The sequence below is a fragment of the Drosophila ficusphila genome, unplaced genomic scaffold (assembly GCF_018152265.1).
Source record: "Drosophila ficusphila isolate 14025-0441.05 unplaced genomic scaffold, ASM1815226v1 contig_791, whole genome shotgun sequence".
NCBI classification, from domain to species: domain Eukaryota; kingdom Metazoa; phylum Arthropoda; class Insecta; order Diptera; family Drosophilidae; genus Drosophila; species Drosophila ficusphila.
Window position 1 is genome coordinate 10,633,573 of NW_025064737.1, and position 18,562 is coordinate 10,652,134.

At 45.4% G+C, this 18,562-nt stretch overlaps 3 protein-coding genes across 4 annotated transcripts; 2 read left to right on the top strand and 1 right to left on the bottom strand.

Moving 5' to 3' along the window:
• The first annotated feature begins 272 nt into the window (after window positions 1–272).
• On the top strand, window positions 273–8,033 carry LOC108102058 (myotubularin-related protein 13). Its single transcript, XM_017206688.2, has 11 exons — window positions 273–388; window positions 722–838; window positions 914–1,017; window positions 1,078–1,398; window positions 1,468–2,433; window positions 2,490–3,499; window positions 3,562–5,129; window positions 5,188–6,781; window positions 6,988–7,112; window positions 7,172–7,254; window positions 7,316–8,033. Exons 2-11 carry the CDS (start codon window positions 784–786, stop codon window positions 7,406–7,408), a joined length of 5,919 nt encoding a protein of 1,972 aa, XP_017062177.1. The 5' UTR covers window positions 273–388; window positions 722–783; the 3' UTR covers window positions 7,409–8,033.
• LOC108102059 (glycine receptor subunit alpha-4) lies at window positions 7,966–9,962 on the bottom strand. 2 transcript variants are annotated; one of them, XM_017206690.1, is made up of 6 exons: window positions 9,731–9,962; window positions 9,473–9,656; window positions 9,058–9,367; window positions 8,789–8,923; window positions 8,300–8,679; window positions 7,966–8,237 (listed from the first exon to the last, which is right to left on the bottom strand). In XM_017206690.1, exons 1-6 carry the CDS (start codon window positions 9,841–9,843, stop codon window positions 8,091–8,093), a joined length of 1,269 nt encoding a protein of 422 aa, XP_017062179.1. In that variant the 5' UTR covers window positions 9,844–9,962; the 3' UTR covers window positions 7,966–8,090. The 2 variants fall into 2 exon arrangements, with proteins under 2 accessions (XP_017062179.1, XP_017062178.1); XM_017206689.1 differs by having other exon boundaries at window positions 7,966–8,249.
• Window positions 9,963–10,745: 783 nt separating this feature from the next.
• LOC108102068 lies at window positions 10,746–16,609 on the top strand. The gene is made up of 10 exons (XM_017206708.1): window positions 10,746–10,897; window positions 11,092–12,036; window positions 12,145–13,038; window positions 13,242–14,080; window positions 14,143–14,295; window positions 14,365–14,768; window positions 14,824–15,037; window positions 15,099–15,299; window positions 15,363–15,731; window positions 15,792–16,609. The coding sequence occupies exons 2-10, from the start codon at window positions 11,151–11,153 to the stop codon at window positions 15,909–15,911; spliced, it is 4,080 nt and encodes a 1,359-aa protein (XP_017062197.1). The 5' UTR covers window positions 10,746–10,897; window positions 11,092–11,150; the 3' UTR covers window positions 15,912–16,609.
• Window positions 16,610–18,562: the final 1,953 nt, after the last annotated feature.

The following is an 18,562-nucleotide window of genomic DNA, read 5'->3' on the forward strand; positions in this document are numbered from 1 at the left end:
AGGCCCTTTAACTTGTCAATATAATAAGAAAAAGAGGTGACAAGACATTGCTTGATTTATGAATTATAAGTGGGGAATATAACCCTCTCTTAGCCACATAAAACGTAAAGTGGTAAAATTCGTTTTTCAATAACTTCAAGTAAAATTTACTTGAAAAACAGCGCCGATTAGCTGTTAACCGCAATAAGAGCTATCGATAGTTCCGAGACCGCCAATAAACTATCGCAAAAATCTCTCAGCTGATGCAAACAGTGTTGCAAAACTCTTAGTAATAATTGTGTATTGCATCTCTCATTTTCTATGCAAACTTAAAAATAATAATTGTAGTCCCGAATTCCCCGAGATTTTTAGGCAGTGAGCGGGGATTTCAGCTGCAGCCGGCTGCGAGGTGTGTGCGCTAATGTATATATAGAGTGCCCATACAATCCCGGCGCCCTTTAGTTACTTTGCGTGGCGGGGTGTGGTTAAAAAAAAAAAGAGTGAAGACCAAGAATCGTAAACGCCTCCGGGGTCTATAGACAATACAATAACAATTTGGCCAGTCGATCGCCTTCGAGCTAATCATGTATGCCGAACGTAGAGACAGAGCCTAATTAGCATATCAAATTGGATGACGGCATTGGCGAATAGTAGCCATCTGCCGCAGCCCCCTTCTGTAGACCAAAAAAAAAAAAAAAACAACCAAAATAAAATAAAAATCTAGTACTCTTTATTTTATCAGATTTGGCCAGCAAGTAACCACAAGATCCTGGACGACGACGAGCCGGCAATGTGCTGGGCAAGATGTCCCGGCTCGCTGATTACTTCGTAATAGTCGGATACGACAGCGATAAGGAGAGTGAGTGCATTCAGTCGCGATACCCAGACATAATTAGTAATTCCCTGACTTCCTCCGATCCCTCAATTCCCTCAGAGACCGCCAGCAATGTGGGCGGCCAGCCAACGAGCGGCAAGATCGTGCAGCGCTTTCCCGAGAAAGATTGGCCGGACACTCCGTTTATCGAGGGCATTGAATGGGTGCGTTCCATAAAATTTATTTCTTAAGCATATCTGAGCTTACCTTATCGTTTTCCTCAGTTCTGCCAGCCGCTGGGATGGAATTTATCGTACGAAAAGCAGGAGCCCAAGTTCTTCGTCTCCGTGCTGACGGACATCGATGCCAACAAGCACTATTGTGCCTGCTTGAGTTTCCACGAGACGGTGGCCATCACGCAGACGCGCAGCGTGGACGACGAGGATGAAACGATCGGGAGCAGCAGGCTGCTGGGGGCCACCCCCTCCTCAACGGATGGCTTAGGTGCAACTGCCTCGCCGGCGTCCATAACGCACCACAGCGTTATGTATGCTCCAAAGTGCCTGGTGCTCATTTCACGATTGGACTGTGCCGAGATATTTAAAGTGAGATTCGCTTTTACTAAATGTTCTATTTAGAAGCAACCTATTTTAATCCTATTGTTCAATTTACAGAATTGCCTGGGCACCATTTATACCGTGTACATTGAGAACCTGTCCTACGGCTTGGAGACACTTATTGGCAACATTCTGGGATGCATCCAAGTTCCTCCAGCGGGTGGACCGCAGGTGCGCTTCTCCATTGGAGCGGGAGATAAACAGTCGCTGCAGCCTCCGCAGAGCTCCTCGCTGCCCACCACGGGCAGTGGAGTGCACTTCCTCTTCAAGCAGCTGGGCATCAAGAATGTGTTGATCCTGCTCTGCGCCGTAATGACGGAGAACAAGATATTGTTCCTCTCCAAATGCTATTGGCACTTGACGGACAGTTGCCGAGCTTTGGTGGCTCTGATGTATCCCTTCCGGTATACACACGTTTATATACCCATTCTGCCGGCGCCACTGATGGAAGTGCTCTCCACACCCACCCCGTTCATCATGGGCATACACAGTTCGCTGCAATCTGAGATTCCCGATCTGCTCGAGGCAATCGTCGTGGACTTGGATGGCGGCCTAGTAACCATTCCCGACACTCTCACTCCACCCGTTCCTATACTTCCCTCACCACTGTGGGAGCAGACGCAGGAGCAGCTCAGCATGATCCTTTTCCCGAATCTGGCTCAGGCGGATCTGGCATTCCCCACGCTCGAGCGGCCGTCTGCTCTGGCCAAGACTGACGCCCAGATCGACAAGGAACTTCGCGCCATCTTCATGCGTCTCTTCGCTCAACTGCTACAGGGCTATCGCTCCTGCTTGACGATCATTCGGATCCATCCCAAGCCAGTGATAACCTTCCACAAGGCTGGTTTTCTGGGTGCGCGTGATATGATCGAGAGCGAATTTCTGTTTCGCGTTCTGGATAGCATGTTCTTCACCACATTTGTCAACGAGCGAGGACCTCCGTGGCGTGCCTCCGATGCCTGGGATGAGCTCTACAGCTCGATGAACGAGCTGGTCAAGACGGAGGCCCAGAATCGGAATCTCGTAAGTGGAACTTGTACTATTATATGCTTGTTATTAATTAAATACTATTATTTTAGATACTCACACATATCCAGGAACTGGGACGCGTTCTTTATGAGAACGAAGGCAGCTTGGCTCACACTAGCTACATGCAGAAGGTTCTCCGCCCGCCTGAGGGTGCCTTCCAGCGAATCCACCAGCCCGCCTTCCCGCGAATTAGCACCGAGAAGGTTGAGCTTATCATTCAGGAGGGAATACGAAAGAACGGAGTGCCACAGCGCTTCCATGTGACGCGTAATCAGCACCGGATCATTCCGATGGGACCCAGGTTGCCCGAGGCCTTGGACGTGCGTCCCAATGTCCAAAACTCCGCCCGAAGACTGGAGGTGCTGCGCATCTGTGTGTCGTACATCTTCGAGAACCGGATTACGGATGCCAGGAAACTGTTGCCGGCTGTGATGCGCACCCTGATGCATCGGGATGCGAGGTTGATCCTCTGCCGCGAGTTCTTTGGTTACGTGCATGGCAACAAGGCGGTGCTGGACCATCAGCAATTCGAGTTGGTTGTGCGATTTATGAACAAGGCGCTACATAAATCATCCGGGATCGATGAGTACACCGTGGCGGCGGCTCTGCTGCCCATGTCCACCATCTTTTGCCGGAAGCTGTCCACTGGAGTGGTGCAGTTCGCCTACACAGAGATTCAGGATCACGCCATATGGAAAAATTTGCAGTTTTGGGAGTCCACATTCTTTCAGGATGTTCAGGGTCAGATTAAATCTTTGTATCTGCTTCACCGTCGCCAGAACGAGCATCAAAAGGAGGCCAACTGTGTGCTGGACGAGGTTCCTTTGGAGGAGCCCACGGCACTTGAGATTACGGCCGAGCAACTGCGCAAAAGTCCCACCATCGAAGAGGAGAAAAAGGCCGAGCTGGCCAAGTCGGAGGAGTCCACGTTGTACAGCCAGGCCATTCACTTTGCCAACCGCATGGTCTCCCTGCTGATTCCGCTCGACGTAAATGTGGATGCCGCTAGTAAGCCGAAGCCTGCGTTTCGTCTGGAGGAAAACCAGAGTGTTTCCAATAGGTGAGAATTCCAGGAAATGCGTGTACTTATTTTAAATAATGCCAATTATTTTTCAATTATAGTATTATGGGCTCGCACAGCCTAAGCGAACATTCCGACGAAGGATTCGTGGAGAACAATGCCACGGAAATTGGCGTCGCAGTTGCAAAGAAAATATCCCGCTTCATTGACTGCGTTTGTACCGAAGGAGGAGTTACCTCGGACCACATACGCAACCTGCACGACATGGTGCCAGGAGTGGTGCACATGCACATTGAATCCCTGGCGCCGGTTTATCTGGAGGCCAAGCGTCATCCGCATGTGCAGAAGCCGAAGATTCAGACACCTTGCCTTCTGCCGGGAGAGGACCTGGTCACCGACCACCTGCGCTGTTTCCTCATGCCGGATGGACGCGAGGACGAAACCCAGTGCCTGATACCCGCCGAGGGAGCCCTGTTCCTCACCAACTACCGTGTGGTTTTCAAGGGCACACCTTGTGATCCGTTCTTCTGCGAGCAGATTATCGTGCGCACCTTTCCAATTGCTTCCCTGCTGAAGGAGAAGAAGATATCGGTACTGTACCTGGCTCACCTGGACCAAACGCTGACCGAGGGACTGCAGCTGCGTTCCAGCAGCTTTCAGCTTATCAAGGTTGCCTTCGATCCGGAAGTGACTCCGGAGCAGATAGAGAGCTTCAGGAAGATATTGAGCAAAGCTCGTCATCCGTTCGATGAGTTTGAGTACTTCGCGTTTCAATCGTACGGCACAATGCTCCAGGGTGTGGCTCCGTTAAAAACAAAGGAGAAGTACTCCACCTTAAAGGGATTCGCCAAAAAGACGCTGCTCCGCGGGGCGAAGAAGGCGGGATTCAAGCAGAAGCAGCAGACCAAGCGCAAGTTGGTCTCTGACTATGACTATGGAACAGATGCCCAGGAAACGCAGTCCATCGACGATGAACTGGAGGATGGAGATGAATTCGAAACTCAAAACAATGCCATGCCCAGATTGCTAACGACTAAGGATGTGGAAAGAATGCGGGAAAGGAGCTACGTGCAGGATTGGAAGCGACTCGGTTTCGATGCGGAGTCGCAGCGTGGATTCCGTATTAGCAATGTTAATACCAGTTACGCCGCCTGCCGCTCCTATCCTGCGATTATTGTGGCACCCGTGCAGTGCAGCGATGCGGCGATAATGCATCTGGTTCGGTGTTTCAAGGGCCAGCGCATACCACTGCCCACGTGGCGACATGCGAACGGAGCCCTTCTCATCCGAGGTGGACAACCCAACAGCAAGTCGGTCATCGGAATGCTGAAGAATACCACGGGAAGCAACACGAACGCCCATCACGATGTGACGCATTATCCTGAGCAGGACAAGTACTTCCTAGCCCTGATCAACACGATGCCGAAGCTAACGCCGCTGGCTCTCAATCAGTACTCCGGAATGAACCTCTCGATGAGCTCGTTGATGGGTCATGGACCTTCCGACGACCGACAGCCGCTTACTCCGGAGCTGTCGCGCAAGCACAAAAACAATCTGGATGTCAGCGATGGCAGCAAATCCAGTCAGGGAGGCAAGGGCGGCACCATGAAGAGCAATTCCAAGAACTCATCAGCACACGCCTTCCGCAAGATGCGTCTTTACGCATTGGGTGAGTTAAGATCGTTAAGACTTCGATCGTCATTACTAATACTTTCTCAATTTCCTAGGAGAAAAATCTCAGGCCAAGTCGAACATGAATGTGGACTTCTGTGCGGACTTTATACCCGTGGACTATCCGGACATCAGGCAATCGAGACCGGCCTTCAAGAAGTTGATTCGGGCCTGTATGCCATCACACAATACCAACGAAGCGGATGGCCAGACCTTCGCCAAGATGGTGGAGCAATCCGATTGGCTGCAGCAGATCTCCTCGCTTATGCAGCTCTCGGGTGCGGTGGTGGACCTCATCGATCTGCAGGAGAGCAGCGTGATGCTGTCCCTGGAGGATGGCTCCGATGTGACTGCTCAGCTTAGTTCGATTGCCCAGCTGTGCCTGGATCCCTATTACCGAAGCCTAGATGGCTTTCGTGTGCTGGTGGAGAAGGAGTGGCTGGCCTTTGGCCATCGCTTTGCGCATCGTAGCAATTTGAAGCCCTCGCATGCAAACACAAACATTGCGTTCGCACCCACTTTCCTGCAGTTCCTGGACGTGGTTCATCAGCTGCAGCGCCAGTTTCCAATGGCCTTCGAATTTAACGATTTCTATTTGAGATTCCTAGCCTACCATTCGGTGTCATGTCGGTTCCGCACGTTCCTTTTCGATTGCGAGCTTGAGCGCTCTGATTCGGGCATCGCAGCGATGGAGGATAAGCGAGGATCACTGAATGCCAAGCATATTTTCGGAACCGGCGGCATGGCGTCCAATGGCTCCGATGACGAGTGCAGTGTCTATCCGCTGGACATCAGAAGCCAGAGGACTCCTGCGCCCCTGAATCGCATCGGTCACTCCATATTCGATTATATCGAAAGGCAGCACATAAAAACACCAATATTCTACAATTTCCTATATTCTGGTGACAAAAACGTTACGTTGCGACCGCAGAGCAATGTGTCCAACTTGGATCTGTGGAGCTACTATACCAACGAGGAGTTGGCACAGGGAGCGCCGTACGATCTGGAAGTGACCACTGTGGATGACGAAAACGATCTGTCCGAGATGAAGGGAAAACGCATGGTAATTACGGCGGGCTATGACAACGTGGAGAAGTGCAACCCCAATGCCTATGTTTGCCTGCTGAGCGAGGTGAAGCAAGCGGAGACGGAGCGAGGACATCTTATGCAAAAGTGGCTACAGGTGTGGAACAGTCTGGAGGTGCCACAACTAGAGCCAGTTGCTCGAAACAGTTCGCTGGGCAACATCTTTGTGCAGACGCATCAGCACAAGCGCTCTACATTAGAGATTATCATGAAGGGTCGACTGGCGGGATACCAGGACAAGTACTTCCATCCTCATCGGTTCGAGAAGCATCCGTACACCACGCCCACCAACTGCAACCACTGCAGCAAGCTGCTCTGGGGACCGGTCTGCTATCGGTGCATGGATTGCGGCAACTCCTACCACGAAAAGTGCACCGAGCACTCCATGAAGAACTGCACAAAGTACAAGGCCATCGACGGCGCTGTCGGCCCGCCAAATGTGAACATGTCGCAGGGCGACACGGCCAGCATCGCTTCCAGTGCCGCCACGACGGCGCGAACCTCCAGCCACCATTTCTACAACCAGTTTAGCAGCAACGTTGCCGAAAATCGGACGCACGAGGGGTGAGTTTTAATCTCCAAGAGCTTCCAAAAAAGTGAACAGTCATTTAGGAAAGTTCCATTTACGAGAAAAAGAATCTGTCCAAACCAGTTTTATTGTTTTGTTTTGTTTTCTGTTTCATAAAATTATTGAATTGATTAAAAATCTAGTAGTAAGCATCATTATTTAATGAATACTAATTAAACTTTTAATTTTATTCTTTATATAGACATCTGTACAAACGTGGTGCACTGCTCAAAGGATGGAAACAACGCTGGTTCGTCCTGGACTCGATAAAGCATCAACTGCGATACTATGACACTTCTGAGGACACTGCTCCCAAGGGCATAATTGGTAAATATAATTATTAGATATTTTAAAAACAGTGTACTAATTAACTAATTTATCAACAGAACTGGCTGAGGTGCAATCAGTAACTGCCGCACAACCTGCACAAATTGGCGCAAAAAGCATAGACGAGAAAGGATTTTTTGATGTAAGTCGTGTTTTCAAAACAGAGCTTTATAAAATTTGACCTGTTCTTCGTTTACTTTTAGCTTAAAACATCAAAGCGCACCTATAATTTCTACGCGATCAATGCAAATCTTGCACAGGAATGGATCGAGAAGTTGCAGGCGTGTTTGCAATAAACAGACGGGGAAAATATCATTATTTTTTCAACATTTTCCTTTGCGTTCTGTATGCCATTCGGAAGTTTTGTTGTAGTGTAAATCAGTATGTTTCCAGTTCTACGTATTAATATTTTGAATCTGTGGCTCTGACACCATATCATAGCTAAACTATCACCTTAGAATTTCCTTAGTTGATTTAAGAAATCGCTCGCACCCATTAACATAAATGTTAGCAACAATTATGCCCAGCAAAAAGCGAAAAGTTAGTTAAAGAATGAAATCCATCTGTAAATGTGAATGTAAAGAAACTATAAAATGATGTGATTATATAAACAAACAAATACCAGACTATATGATAAATTAACGATAAAATGGAAAAGCCACGCCCGCAAGTTTTTGATATCATTTTTTTTATACATATACATAATCCTTATGCCTGAACTATATAGGTTTATAGTGAATTTACCAAAGATTATTCCACCTTTGTTGCGCAATTGAAACGCATTTCTTGATTGCTTCCTTTAAACTAAACCCTATTATTAAACGCTTTCCTTTATTTATATACTACATGGTAATCAATATAATACATACTTTAATGCAATTATTTGTGGCTTACAAACGATAATATACATTTTTAAACAAATGCGCTTGGTATTATTATTGTTTGCGTTCTATTCCTTCGATGAAACTTTGCCATCCATCATAGGAACGTTGTCCAGTAGACAATATTAAGTATGAAGAACGAAAACGGGAAGAAAAAGCGCGAGAATTTGTCTATATAAATGGCTGTGGCATGGCCATGGCAGAAAGTGTCGTACTGGGGCTCAATAATCGATTCCCGATGATGCTGTAGGACAGACTGAAAGGCGTCAGTCAAAGGGAATACTACCATACAACCGAAAACCTCACCTTAAGGTCGTCCAGGTCACTGATGTTCTCGTCCGAATATCCCTTCATTGCCTTGGTGGCCACCGGTCCCATAAAGTTGTTGACCACCGCGAACTCCATCAGCGAGAGGAAAACGAACACCGAACAGGACGACATCCAAACGTCTATCGCCTTCACGTACGACACGGGCGGCAGCGATTGTTGCGACTGGGTGTTCTGGGTGGCCAGGGTCAGCAGCGAGGTCACTCCCAGGGTAACTCGGGCTGGAATCGCCTCTGGCTTTATCCAAAATGATATCCACGACATGACCACGATCAGAGCCGAGGGAATGTAGGTGTGGAACAAGTGGTAACCCAAACGTCGTCGCAAATTGAACACAATGGCCAGGCAGGTGAAGTTGCCTAAAAAAAATAGTAAAGTTAAGTGAATATAATTTGTGGTTCAAAAAAAATATTAAATACCAGGAATCAATTCTAAAATATAGAACAGTTTAATAATTTATATCCTTACCCGTTGAGTACTCTATGGTGCAATCGGTTGTGTAGTTATTTGATATGTCCAGCTGGGGCAGCTCGATCTCCGCATTGACCACAAGTGGGTCGGTCATATTCCAAATGAAAACCAAATCCTCCACCGTATGCGATACTGCCAATCGTAGCTCGTTAAGTTCTTACTTTAAAATCTATATAATAATTATTTTCCAAGAAGCGTTAGGAAAACTTTCAAGCAATAGAGGACTAGCAGGGACAGGATAAGGAAACCTTCACATTTCCACCTACAACTTTCGATCATCATGGAGCAGATTTGCGTGTCATGTGGATAGGACTCGAACTTCATGGCACATGACAGTACCAAAGTGAGCTTGGACATGTAGAGCAGCGTTTTGTCGTGGTACAACCAGAGATAGTGATTCGGAATGCTCATCTCGTGGAAGGTGACCTTCTTGGCGTTCTTGAAGAAGCAATCGGGCCGCCAGATGCTGTGCAGCCAGTCCACATCCAGGATGCGATACTGTTCGCTCATGTTCTCCGGCAGCCGCAGGCGAGGATCACGCCAGCTTTGTGCAAGGAAGATGTCCGTCACATAGGTCTAATCAAAGAATGGAATATTAAGAAAAGATTTAAAAATTCAACTGTGCGTTTAAGAGAAAAGGATCGATAGATATAGAAATGGAAGTATGAATTGATAACCCACCATGGACTCCTCGTTGATGGAGTCCAGCGAGAGGACCGTGACATGGAAGTAGACCACAGTGGGCTGGCCCAGGAGCTTGGGAGCCCGATTCTTGTCGTAGGTCTTCGAGGGAATGGGCAGAATGTCCGGAAGTGAGAGGCTCGACTCGTAGTGGGAGACCAGCTCGGCGCTCTCCGTATTGTTTCTGCAGGTATTCGGGTATTCGAACAGCCTTGTGGGGTAAATCTGATGAAAGTGGACAAACGCACTCGCACTCACCTGAAACCATGAACACAATGGCACTGCTGGATCGATTGCTCCAGCGCGTGCAAATATATTGCCAACGCAATCAGGAACCTGAATTCTACCAATTTGCTAGTTGGACTTTTCATTATGAGCACACTACCTTCCACTTTAGTAATAGTCTTCTGGGACACATTGCACCGCAGTCCATGTCATTTGCCAAAATCGCTCATATCTGAAGGCGCTTGAAAATGAACTTGATATGATTACTTAACGAATGCTATGCGGGAATTATATTTTACTTGTCCCGCTGCAAAAACCAATAAACAAACGGCAGAGTTATCGCGACGATTGTGATGTGTGCTGCAAAGTGTGATAAATTAATTTCTAAGGTTTCATTCGTTTTCATTGGCATTCGCCTACACTACTTTTCAAATTGACAACTGACCCCGGCCAGCGAAATGACAAAGAGGAAATGATGTGCGTACCCAGTGACAAGGGCATTAATTTGAATGTTCACTTTGTATTTTCGAAAACTATCTATAAAATATGAAACACAAATTGTCTTCGCGAAATTGCGAAAATAGGCGCCAACAACCGATGTCACAAACGGTTTTATCGGGTAAGTTCCGATGTTTGCTTTAACCGAAGGGTTATATAGTTGTGTTTACAGTACGTTCTGGCTTTCTCCTATTAGGTTGAAAATCTGGCGTTTTCTTTAGTTCTCTAACAGCTAAAAGCTTACCACAAGTTACTCTTTTTTTTTTATCTTAATATGGTTTTGAATCAGTAATCAGTAATAAAGGCACCTTTTGATTAGCAACAACTTATTTATATTGACATTTTCCAATCAAGAAGAATCATTATTACTGTCGAAATAAATTTTGAAATTAAATTCTCTAAATCATATTTTTTAACCCAGCACGATTTGTTTAAACCGGAACTTCCCATCAGTGTAACGGTAGGTGTTGCCAACCACTTTTGAATCTGGCAGCACTGGCGCGCAATCAGCTGTTTACATCATTGGCAACTCTATAAGGTCAAAATATTGATTGTTTCACTTGCCAAGGGTTCTTTTTTTTGGCAATTTTAAAATGCAAAAGTAAAGAAATATCTATAAATAAAAAACCGTAAAACTGGTAGAAACGAAAAACGAAACAACCGAGATCAAAAGTAAAATGGAATCCTGGGATAAAATCGCAGGTAAGTGACGAAAACAACAGATTGTAAATTAATCCCGGTGCGATTTTACAAGCGGGTGGGGGTCAGGGGTCATTTTCCTTTGTGCAGTGACGCGATTTCACTGCGGCGCATTGTGCAACTTGTGGATATTGATTAATAGCAAGAACGCCGAGATACACAAATAATGGTTTAACGACTTTAAAATTTTTCCAAAGGTGTCTAGGTGAAATCAACTACGCAAATAACTCTTGACAAGTGGAAAATCGAATCGATCATGGAATCCCCACTGTATCCGAAGGCCAACAACAATATGGGCATGGACAAGATGAGCTCCAGCCTGAACAGCAGCACATTGGAAGACACCACGCCCAGCGATTCGGGAGTTCAACTCCTGGACTCGGAGAACAGCGACGTGATGGTGGAGTCCATCTGCTCATATGAGGAGAACGTGCGACCCCTGCCCCTCGCCTCTGTGGATCCCAACTCCAATGTAACTGCAGCGCCTGAGGAGTCCATGACTATCAGCGAGTGCTCTACGTTCGACACCACCGAGAAGATAGTCTACCGACGAAAGGTGCACAAAGCCTCTTCCGCCTCCAAAACCCCCAAGAAACGAGTGTCCTTTCACGAGGACATACTGAAGAACACACGGACCGACAACATTCACATTGAGCATGGCTTTATAACCTACAAGAACGGAAGAAAATTGGCCTTTGCCAACTCTGCGGGCGTGGCCGGTGCTCCGGGTCGCTATTCTTGGTGTCCAGATCGAGAGAGGCCAGAGGGACCCAACGAAATCAGTGCAGCTGGCATAGAGGATGATGGTGAAGAGGCAGCCGGAGGCGGAGGAGCCAGGCGAAAGAGGCACTTGGTCTACCGAAATGCCTGTTCAGATGTCCTGGACTACGACAACATTTTTGATACGGACGAAGCGCACGGCTTGCACTATGACACCTCGGGAGTCTTCGAATACGGACCTGCTAGCGAGAAAAAGGATGAGCCACCGCGGCTCTACAAGTGTGTCTGCAGCAGCTCCAACTCCAGCCTGGACTCCGACGAGCAGGACAAGAACTCAAATGCAAATCGCAAGCAATACGAGCAAGCTAAAAGCAGCTCTTGCGATTGCATTGGTATGAGCAATGCCAACAACAACTTAATCGGTAAGATAACGAGTTTTAAGTCTGTATAAACGCATGTTTGTTTATTACAGTATTTAAGCAATAATTTTCTAATTTGAATACTTATCTTTCAAATAATACTTTTCTCAGGTGAGAACTGTTACTATTCTGAGCCCAATATTGGAGATGCTGACAGTCCCAAGGTGAAGTCAGTTTGGAACAAGGAGAAAAAGCCCAAGTCGAGTTGCTTGAAGAAAACCAAACGACAGACGAACGTAATACTCGAGCAGGATCTCAATGGGCGGGTGAAGAAGTTCAACGTGCACGACATCAAGCACCAGTTGCTGGACAACAGTAGCAAGATGATCTTTGGCTCGCTGAAGAGTATCTTCACCATGCCTCTGCCAGAGCGTGGAGTGCCCGAGGGCTCCGAGGATCTGCAATCCGTGGTGGAGTGCGTTCCCGAGCTGGAGCAAACTCCTGAGCACAAAGCGCGGCCAGTGGCCGAGTCACCACCGCTCAAAGCTAAGCCGTTCCTCAGCAAGAGTCTGGATGGCAGCAAACAGGCACAACCAGTCAAGAAATTTGTACACAACGTGGACGAGCAACTGCGACATAAGAACGAAGACGATGGTGCCAGCTCCACGGAGGCATCTCCGATGGAATCAAAACAGTCGCACATGTTACACCGCCAAGAAGAGTTCGATAAGGAAACAGTGCCAATGGGCAGCGCACAGGGCGAGTTCCGCAGCAAGTTTATAATTAATTGCGAGAGCACCGTCTTCGAGCACACTGGAGTGTCCTATGAGACGGGTGAACCACAATCGGAACTCTCCTCCGGCATCCAGCACACCAGCGTAGCAAGTTTGCTGGAGCAAAATACTCCTGTCGCGGAGCCGGCAGCTAGTCACATCAAGAAGTCCTTCTTGGATGCTCCCATTGCCAAGACGTTCAGCAACTTCTTTCGCAGCTTCAAGGAGAGCACAAGTGCTGTGGGAACACCAGTTGAGAAGGACGAGCCGGCAGCCACAAATAACCATTTCGGTAAGCCACTAAATAACAAGATTATAATTATGTGCATATATAGTATACATTGTGCTTTCTTCATTTAATGGCATCCAAGTATTCCTAATTTATTTTTATTATACATTGACAAGTTTTATTGCTATACAGTTCTAATACAGTCATGCATTTGTTTTTAAAATTGTACCCAAAATCTAACAACCGCCATTATGCTCCGTTTACAGCTTCGAAACCTTCAAAGCCGCAGCAGCAAGCACCGCCCGCAGGCAAGCTTCAGCGGAATTACTCCTCATCCACCATATCGGAACCCAGTTCCAATACCAACACTAGCAGCAACCATCAGATGGCAATGAACCCACAGCTAAGCAATGCGGAGCGACACTCGCGTCATCTTCCTTCTCCGCTCAAGAAGCGCGGACAACCTCTGCAGCCACCGCGCTACTACGACCAACAACATTCCCATCAAAGCAGGAGTCTCCACAGTCCCAGCACCTACTTGTCAGCGGGACGCGGTGGACCAGGAGGCAGTGGACGCGATTCAAAGAGCACCATCCTTAGTGAGGAATTTGACGACATACTAACCATCACAACCACGGATACGACTAACGATAAGCGTTCAATGGACAGCGATTTGGTCATCGTAGATTATACAGATGTGGACTATGCTCATTTGCTGAAGCCGCCTGCTCCGGCGGCCAAAACCTCGCTGATAAATCGATTCCTTCGCAATGTCACGCAGAAGAAAATCATGGAGACTTCCATACGCAAGAATAATTTCTTCGCCGACAAATTGCGAACCGAACAGAGGACCACGGGATCCGATCTCTATGTAAAGGGTGCAAGGCCAAAGAACTACGAGTTGATAGATGACCTTAACGCAGAGATCGCCATGGAGATTGAGATGTGCGGCACGAATTCGCCACGCCGGGAACTTGCCATTAGTTTGGATAACGATTTGCCGGGCAGCTCGAATTTTGAACTTGGCATCGGAGAGATCTCGATTGATGTTTTCAAAGGAAAATCTTTGCTCAATTTGCAGCAATCAAATGAGCAGCTTATGAAGGTACTTTATAAAAATTTTTTAGCTACCTATAATCACCATTTAATAAATCCCTTTTATTTTAGGTGTTTAAACTGTATACAGGCTATAGTGTTGATGGTATTATGACACCTGTGCTTGTCCTACTAACTGATAAATCTCTGTATGTTGCAAACTTGGATCGAAATAATCTGTGTGCCAAGTTTGTGTTGGCCTACAAGGACTTGGATGTCATACTGGTAAGTGTCACCACTTGTTGTTTTTCATTTAAAAATAGTTAATTATTTTGTTACTTATAATCCTTTTAGATGGGACCCTTCGGCAACACTGTTTTGCTAAGCAACAGCACTCGAGATATGCAGCAGGTCCTGCTCGCGGGTGGACCCTATCCAGCCGGATCCCTGGTGGCAAATCTGGAGTTGTGTGCCAGACGCAGTGGCTCCACCCTGCCTGCAGTTGGTCAACTAACCCTAGAACATTTGGCTCCACTTCAGGCTTTCGTCCGCGCCAACAGTTGTGTGGGCGTAGCTGAGCACTGGCTGTTCTATGCAGTTGTAAATGTGCCAGCTGGTGGCGCCATGCGAGTCGAATCGCCCAGCGAACTTTTGGGACCCACTATTAAGGGATTCCTCATGCATCGACGACTCAAGCAGAACACTAGCACATCAGCTGCGGCAAGAATATACTGGCAACCAGGATACTTTCTACTGAAGTAAATTAATTCTGTGGTTTTAAAGAAAATCTTACTTAAAATGTATATATTTCAGAGCTGGTGTATTGTACATGTTCAACGACTCCACCCAAAGGCTCCCCAGCTGGGCCATGGCCCTTGCCGAGTGCCAAGGCGCCCAGCGGACTGTAAAATCGGAGCGCCCACACTGTTTCGAGATTACGCTGAAGGGCGAAGTCTTGCAAATGGCAGCACCAGACGAGTATGTGGCCTCCGAATGGCTCCAGGCCCTCCTGCAATCTGCTAGTGGTGTAAGTATGCAATTTATAAAAAATATTCACATGTCATAAACACTTTTCTTGCTGCTTCTAGCTTGTGGTTCAGGAAGAGAAGCACAAAACCCTCGGATGCACTTTGATTGTTACAGAAAACCATTTGATAACCTTGCGCGAAGACTTTTCGGCTCCTCTACGGCAAGTTAGCCAACAGACGGACAACAGTGCAGCTGTTCCGGAGAACAGAGAAGTCGTTCTCGAGGAGGATATGCTCAGTGTTTTTGAAACCAGCAGCTTGGTAAGAATGATATTTAAAACTTCAAGAGATTTAAATAATCTTAATTTGGTGCTTCATTTGCAGATGGGCTCTACTATAAGTACACCAACACGTGGCACTCAGCACTCGTACCCCTCGCTGAGCTCAACACCCACTAGGCAAATCAACGAGCCTGCTGCTTTAAAGGAAGTTGCTTCTTCACCTGGAAAGTCGCAGCGAATGACAAGTGTTTATGGAAAGAACTCTGGTCTGGCGATACTCACCTGTGCCGACATAAAAGCGATGACGGGCATTAAGATTACCTCGCGCAGCGAAACTTGGTGGTGCATATTGGAGTTCTCCTGTCAGGAGGCTCCACTAGAAAATCTGGACGATCTGGTGATCTTTTTTGCGAGCAGCATGGAAATGCAACGTTTTCTGCGGTTGCTAGAGCAACTTTGGCAGTCTAAAAATGTGAGTTACTGCTAGGTTATAAAATATATAAAAATATTTTAATTGTTTTAATATCCACAGAACGATCTATTTCCAATAACTATACTAGACGACGGTGACTCTCTGGCCGAGCAGTGCAACCAGCTCTATATGGATACCAATAGGGCCTGGGAGCCTCTGCTATCGGCGGCGCTGGGCTAAAGTGGCTATAGCCACATATACTCCATTTACAAATAGATAATTATATTTCCATATATCTCAAGCGTTAAATATTCTATCCTGAATACTCAAAATAGCTAAAGAACAGAAAGTATTGATATTTATATAGTCGGTAATGTGTATTATGATTTTGTAATGCCTGCCTCCGCTTGACTCATCCATTCATTTGCGCTTAGTAACAATTCATTTGAATAATTTTTTGTGATATTAACCTTAAAATCAATGATCTTGGTATATATTTTTTGTAGGTTATTTAGTTTCTACTTGTTTTCTACAGTCATTATTTCTTACCTTTTATAAATACATTGTGTACAAATATTGCACAGAAAAATAAGGACAAAATATTATACATACATACGTAATCTAACTTATATAAAAATTAAACATGTAATCCATAATGTTATGTTTTGGGGGTGCTCTACTGGTCCAAGGATCATATCCATATGGCATACAAATAACAATATATGGCTATTTATAAAATAAACAGAACATAAACATTTATAAATGTGTATTAGGAAAGATATTTATGTAAGGTGGGCTTAATATTTTTTTGCAATGCTGTGCCTGTCTTTTTCAATTAGCATAGATTAAATTCCCCTCCCAACGCCCAACTTTTTGCCGTAAGCCTTTCAGCCCACTAACAGCTCATGATAATTAATAAAATGAATAAACGCCATTAAGAAACGAATTTTTATTTTATCCTAAGCTCATTGAGTGATGGTCCTTGACATTTTCAATTATTGCAAGTGGTGATAGGGTTTATCTTGGCCGAATAGGAAAGGGTTTTCGTGGTCCTAAGTCGGGTATTAGCTAAAAAGATTCGGAGGAGTACGGGAACCTGCATGCTCATGATTAATGTGTGCGAGTGAGATGGGGACGAAGGTTTGGAGAGGATGCTGAATAGGGAAACGAGTAACATACATACAGACATCATAACATTAATATACATAGTGTAAATATGTGTCTGCAGGTACATTTGGTGTCCATGTGTGTGAGTGTATCTGAATACTTGATAGTGCCGGTGATCGAGTTTAAGGAATATTAACCGATATTCTGAGTAAATTACCCGGTAGCCGGGCAATAATTCATAATTGGAAAATGTGCATATAAATTCTAGATAAACACATGTAACAGTTGCAATTGCTCGAAAATCAAGCTAAACAAAGCATTGCATTCAAAGGTTCAAGCGCGGCAGAAAGAGAGGGCGCAAGAGTGGGAGCGAGCTAGAGAGTGAGAGACGAAGCAAGCAGAATGTGAGAGAACGTAAAAAAACTCCAACCCTCTTAATAAAACGAGTAGAAGACAAGACTGCAACAGGAAAAAACAAGAATGAGAAAGACATACAGACATGCACACACTGGCATTTATGCAAGTGTTTGTATATGTGTGCATTAACACAAAAAATGAGTTGTAGTTCGGACGACTAGCCAGTGCCCTGCACTTGATGCTTTATATGTTTAAATTTTGTATATGCACTAAATATGTAAGCATTTTATATCTTATTGGATCTGGTTTTTGGTTACAAGATATGATTTTCCATCAAAACAATCTTCCATTGTTGACTGAAAGAACATGGGAAATTGCACCATAGATCACCTAAAAAGAAATTTATTTTTAATAGATTTGATCTTGAACATATGTATGTACAGTACTTGATCAAAAGAGTTACAATTTTTTTTTAATTTTTCTTTAAAATTAACTGATCTGTCATTTAATTCCCTTAGAAAACTGCAGGTTGAAGACGGATCAGTATTCTGAAAATGGGTCGAAAATCTTAAGGGGCGTTAATTTACCGATCTCGAACCCTTTTCAGTGGGTCTGGCAAACATGAAAACACTTGCAAACCGGTGGGAGGAGAACAGAACCAGAAGCAGAATCAGAAACAGAACTTGTCGTACTGCAGCTGAGCCACGGCCTGCTTTCTTTTACTGCTGGACTCACTTTCATTAATACAACATACAGCAGAATTGAATGCAACGAGAGCAATGCGCCCGAGAACGCTCTCTTGCTCTCTCCGCCTCTTCCCTCTCCGCATCCGTGGGCAAACAGATCCAGATACATGCACACAAGCATATAACCAAACATAGATACTTGAAACACGCGGTACATACGCTCGTACATACGGACATTCACATGTAAACGTATAAGTGCACAGCAATACCACACAACCCCAAAAAGTTGGAAAACCAAATAAAAATACAAGGCGCATTGTGTGTGCGTTTTCTTGCTGACAGTCCACAGCGATCTCCGGATACCCTACTTGCCAACTAATGGTTTCTTTTACAAGGCTCGGCAAACCCTTCAAAATGAATGAGCTTTAAATTTATTTATTTACTTATTATTAAATTAATAAAAAATAATACAAAAATAACAAACTATTTTATCGGGTATTTTTTAAAGAAAAATGTTTTGTGAATCCCCTCAAAAACAGTATAAGATATTCTAAATGCGCATGAAATTCATTAAAAAAAAACATATTTATGTGTTAAATAACCAAAGAAAAAATGCAGTCTTTATGGCTTTTTTGGATTGCACTTAATACCAAATCCACATATTCGAAAAGTCATCCTGCTCGGCGTTGTCAATTTATTTGTTGTTGCCTCGACGGCGGTCACAAAAAGTAGCTCATCTCT

Coding starts and splice junctions, on each gene's coding strand:
- LOC108102068 (XM_017206708.1), top strand. CDS start 11,151: ATGGAATCCCCACTGTATCCGAAGGCCAACAACAATATGGGCATGGAC. Junction 13,039..13,241: donor AGCCACAAATAACCATTTCG/GTAAGCCACTAA, acceptor CTCCGTTTACAG/CTTCGAAACCTTCAAAGCCG. Junction 14,296..14,364: donor AGGACTTGGATGTCATACTG/GTAAGTGTCACC, acceptor TAATCCTTTTAG/ATGGGACCCTTCGGCAACAC.
- LOC108102058 (XM_017206688.2), top strand. CDS start 784: ATGTCCCGGCTCGCTGATTACTTCGTAATAGTCGGATACGACAGCGAT. Junction 839..913: donor ATACGACAGCGATAAGGAGA/GTGAGTGCATTC, acceptor CAATTCCCTCAG/AGACCGCCAGCAATGTGGGC. Junction 5,130..5,187: donor GATGCGTCTTTACGCATTGG/GTGAGTTAAGAT, acceptor TCAATTTCCTAG/GAGAAAAATCTCAGGCCAAG.
- LOC108102059 (XM_017206689.1), bottom strand. CDS start 9,843: ATGAAAAGTCCAACTAGCAAATTGGTAGAATTCAGGTTCCTGATTGCG. Junction 9,657..9,730: donor CATTGTGTTCATGGTTTCAG/GTGAGTGCGAGT, acceptor GAATACCTGCAG/AAACAATACGGAGAGCGCCG. Junction 8,924..9,057: donor CTCCATGATGATCGAAAGTT/GTAGGTGGAAAT, acceptor TACGATTGGCAG/TATCGCATACGGTGGAGGAT.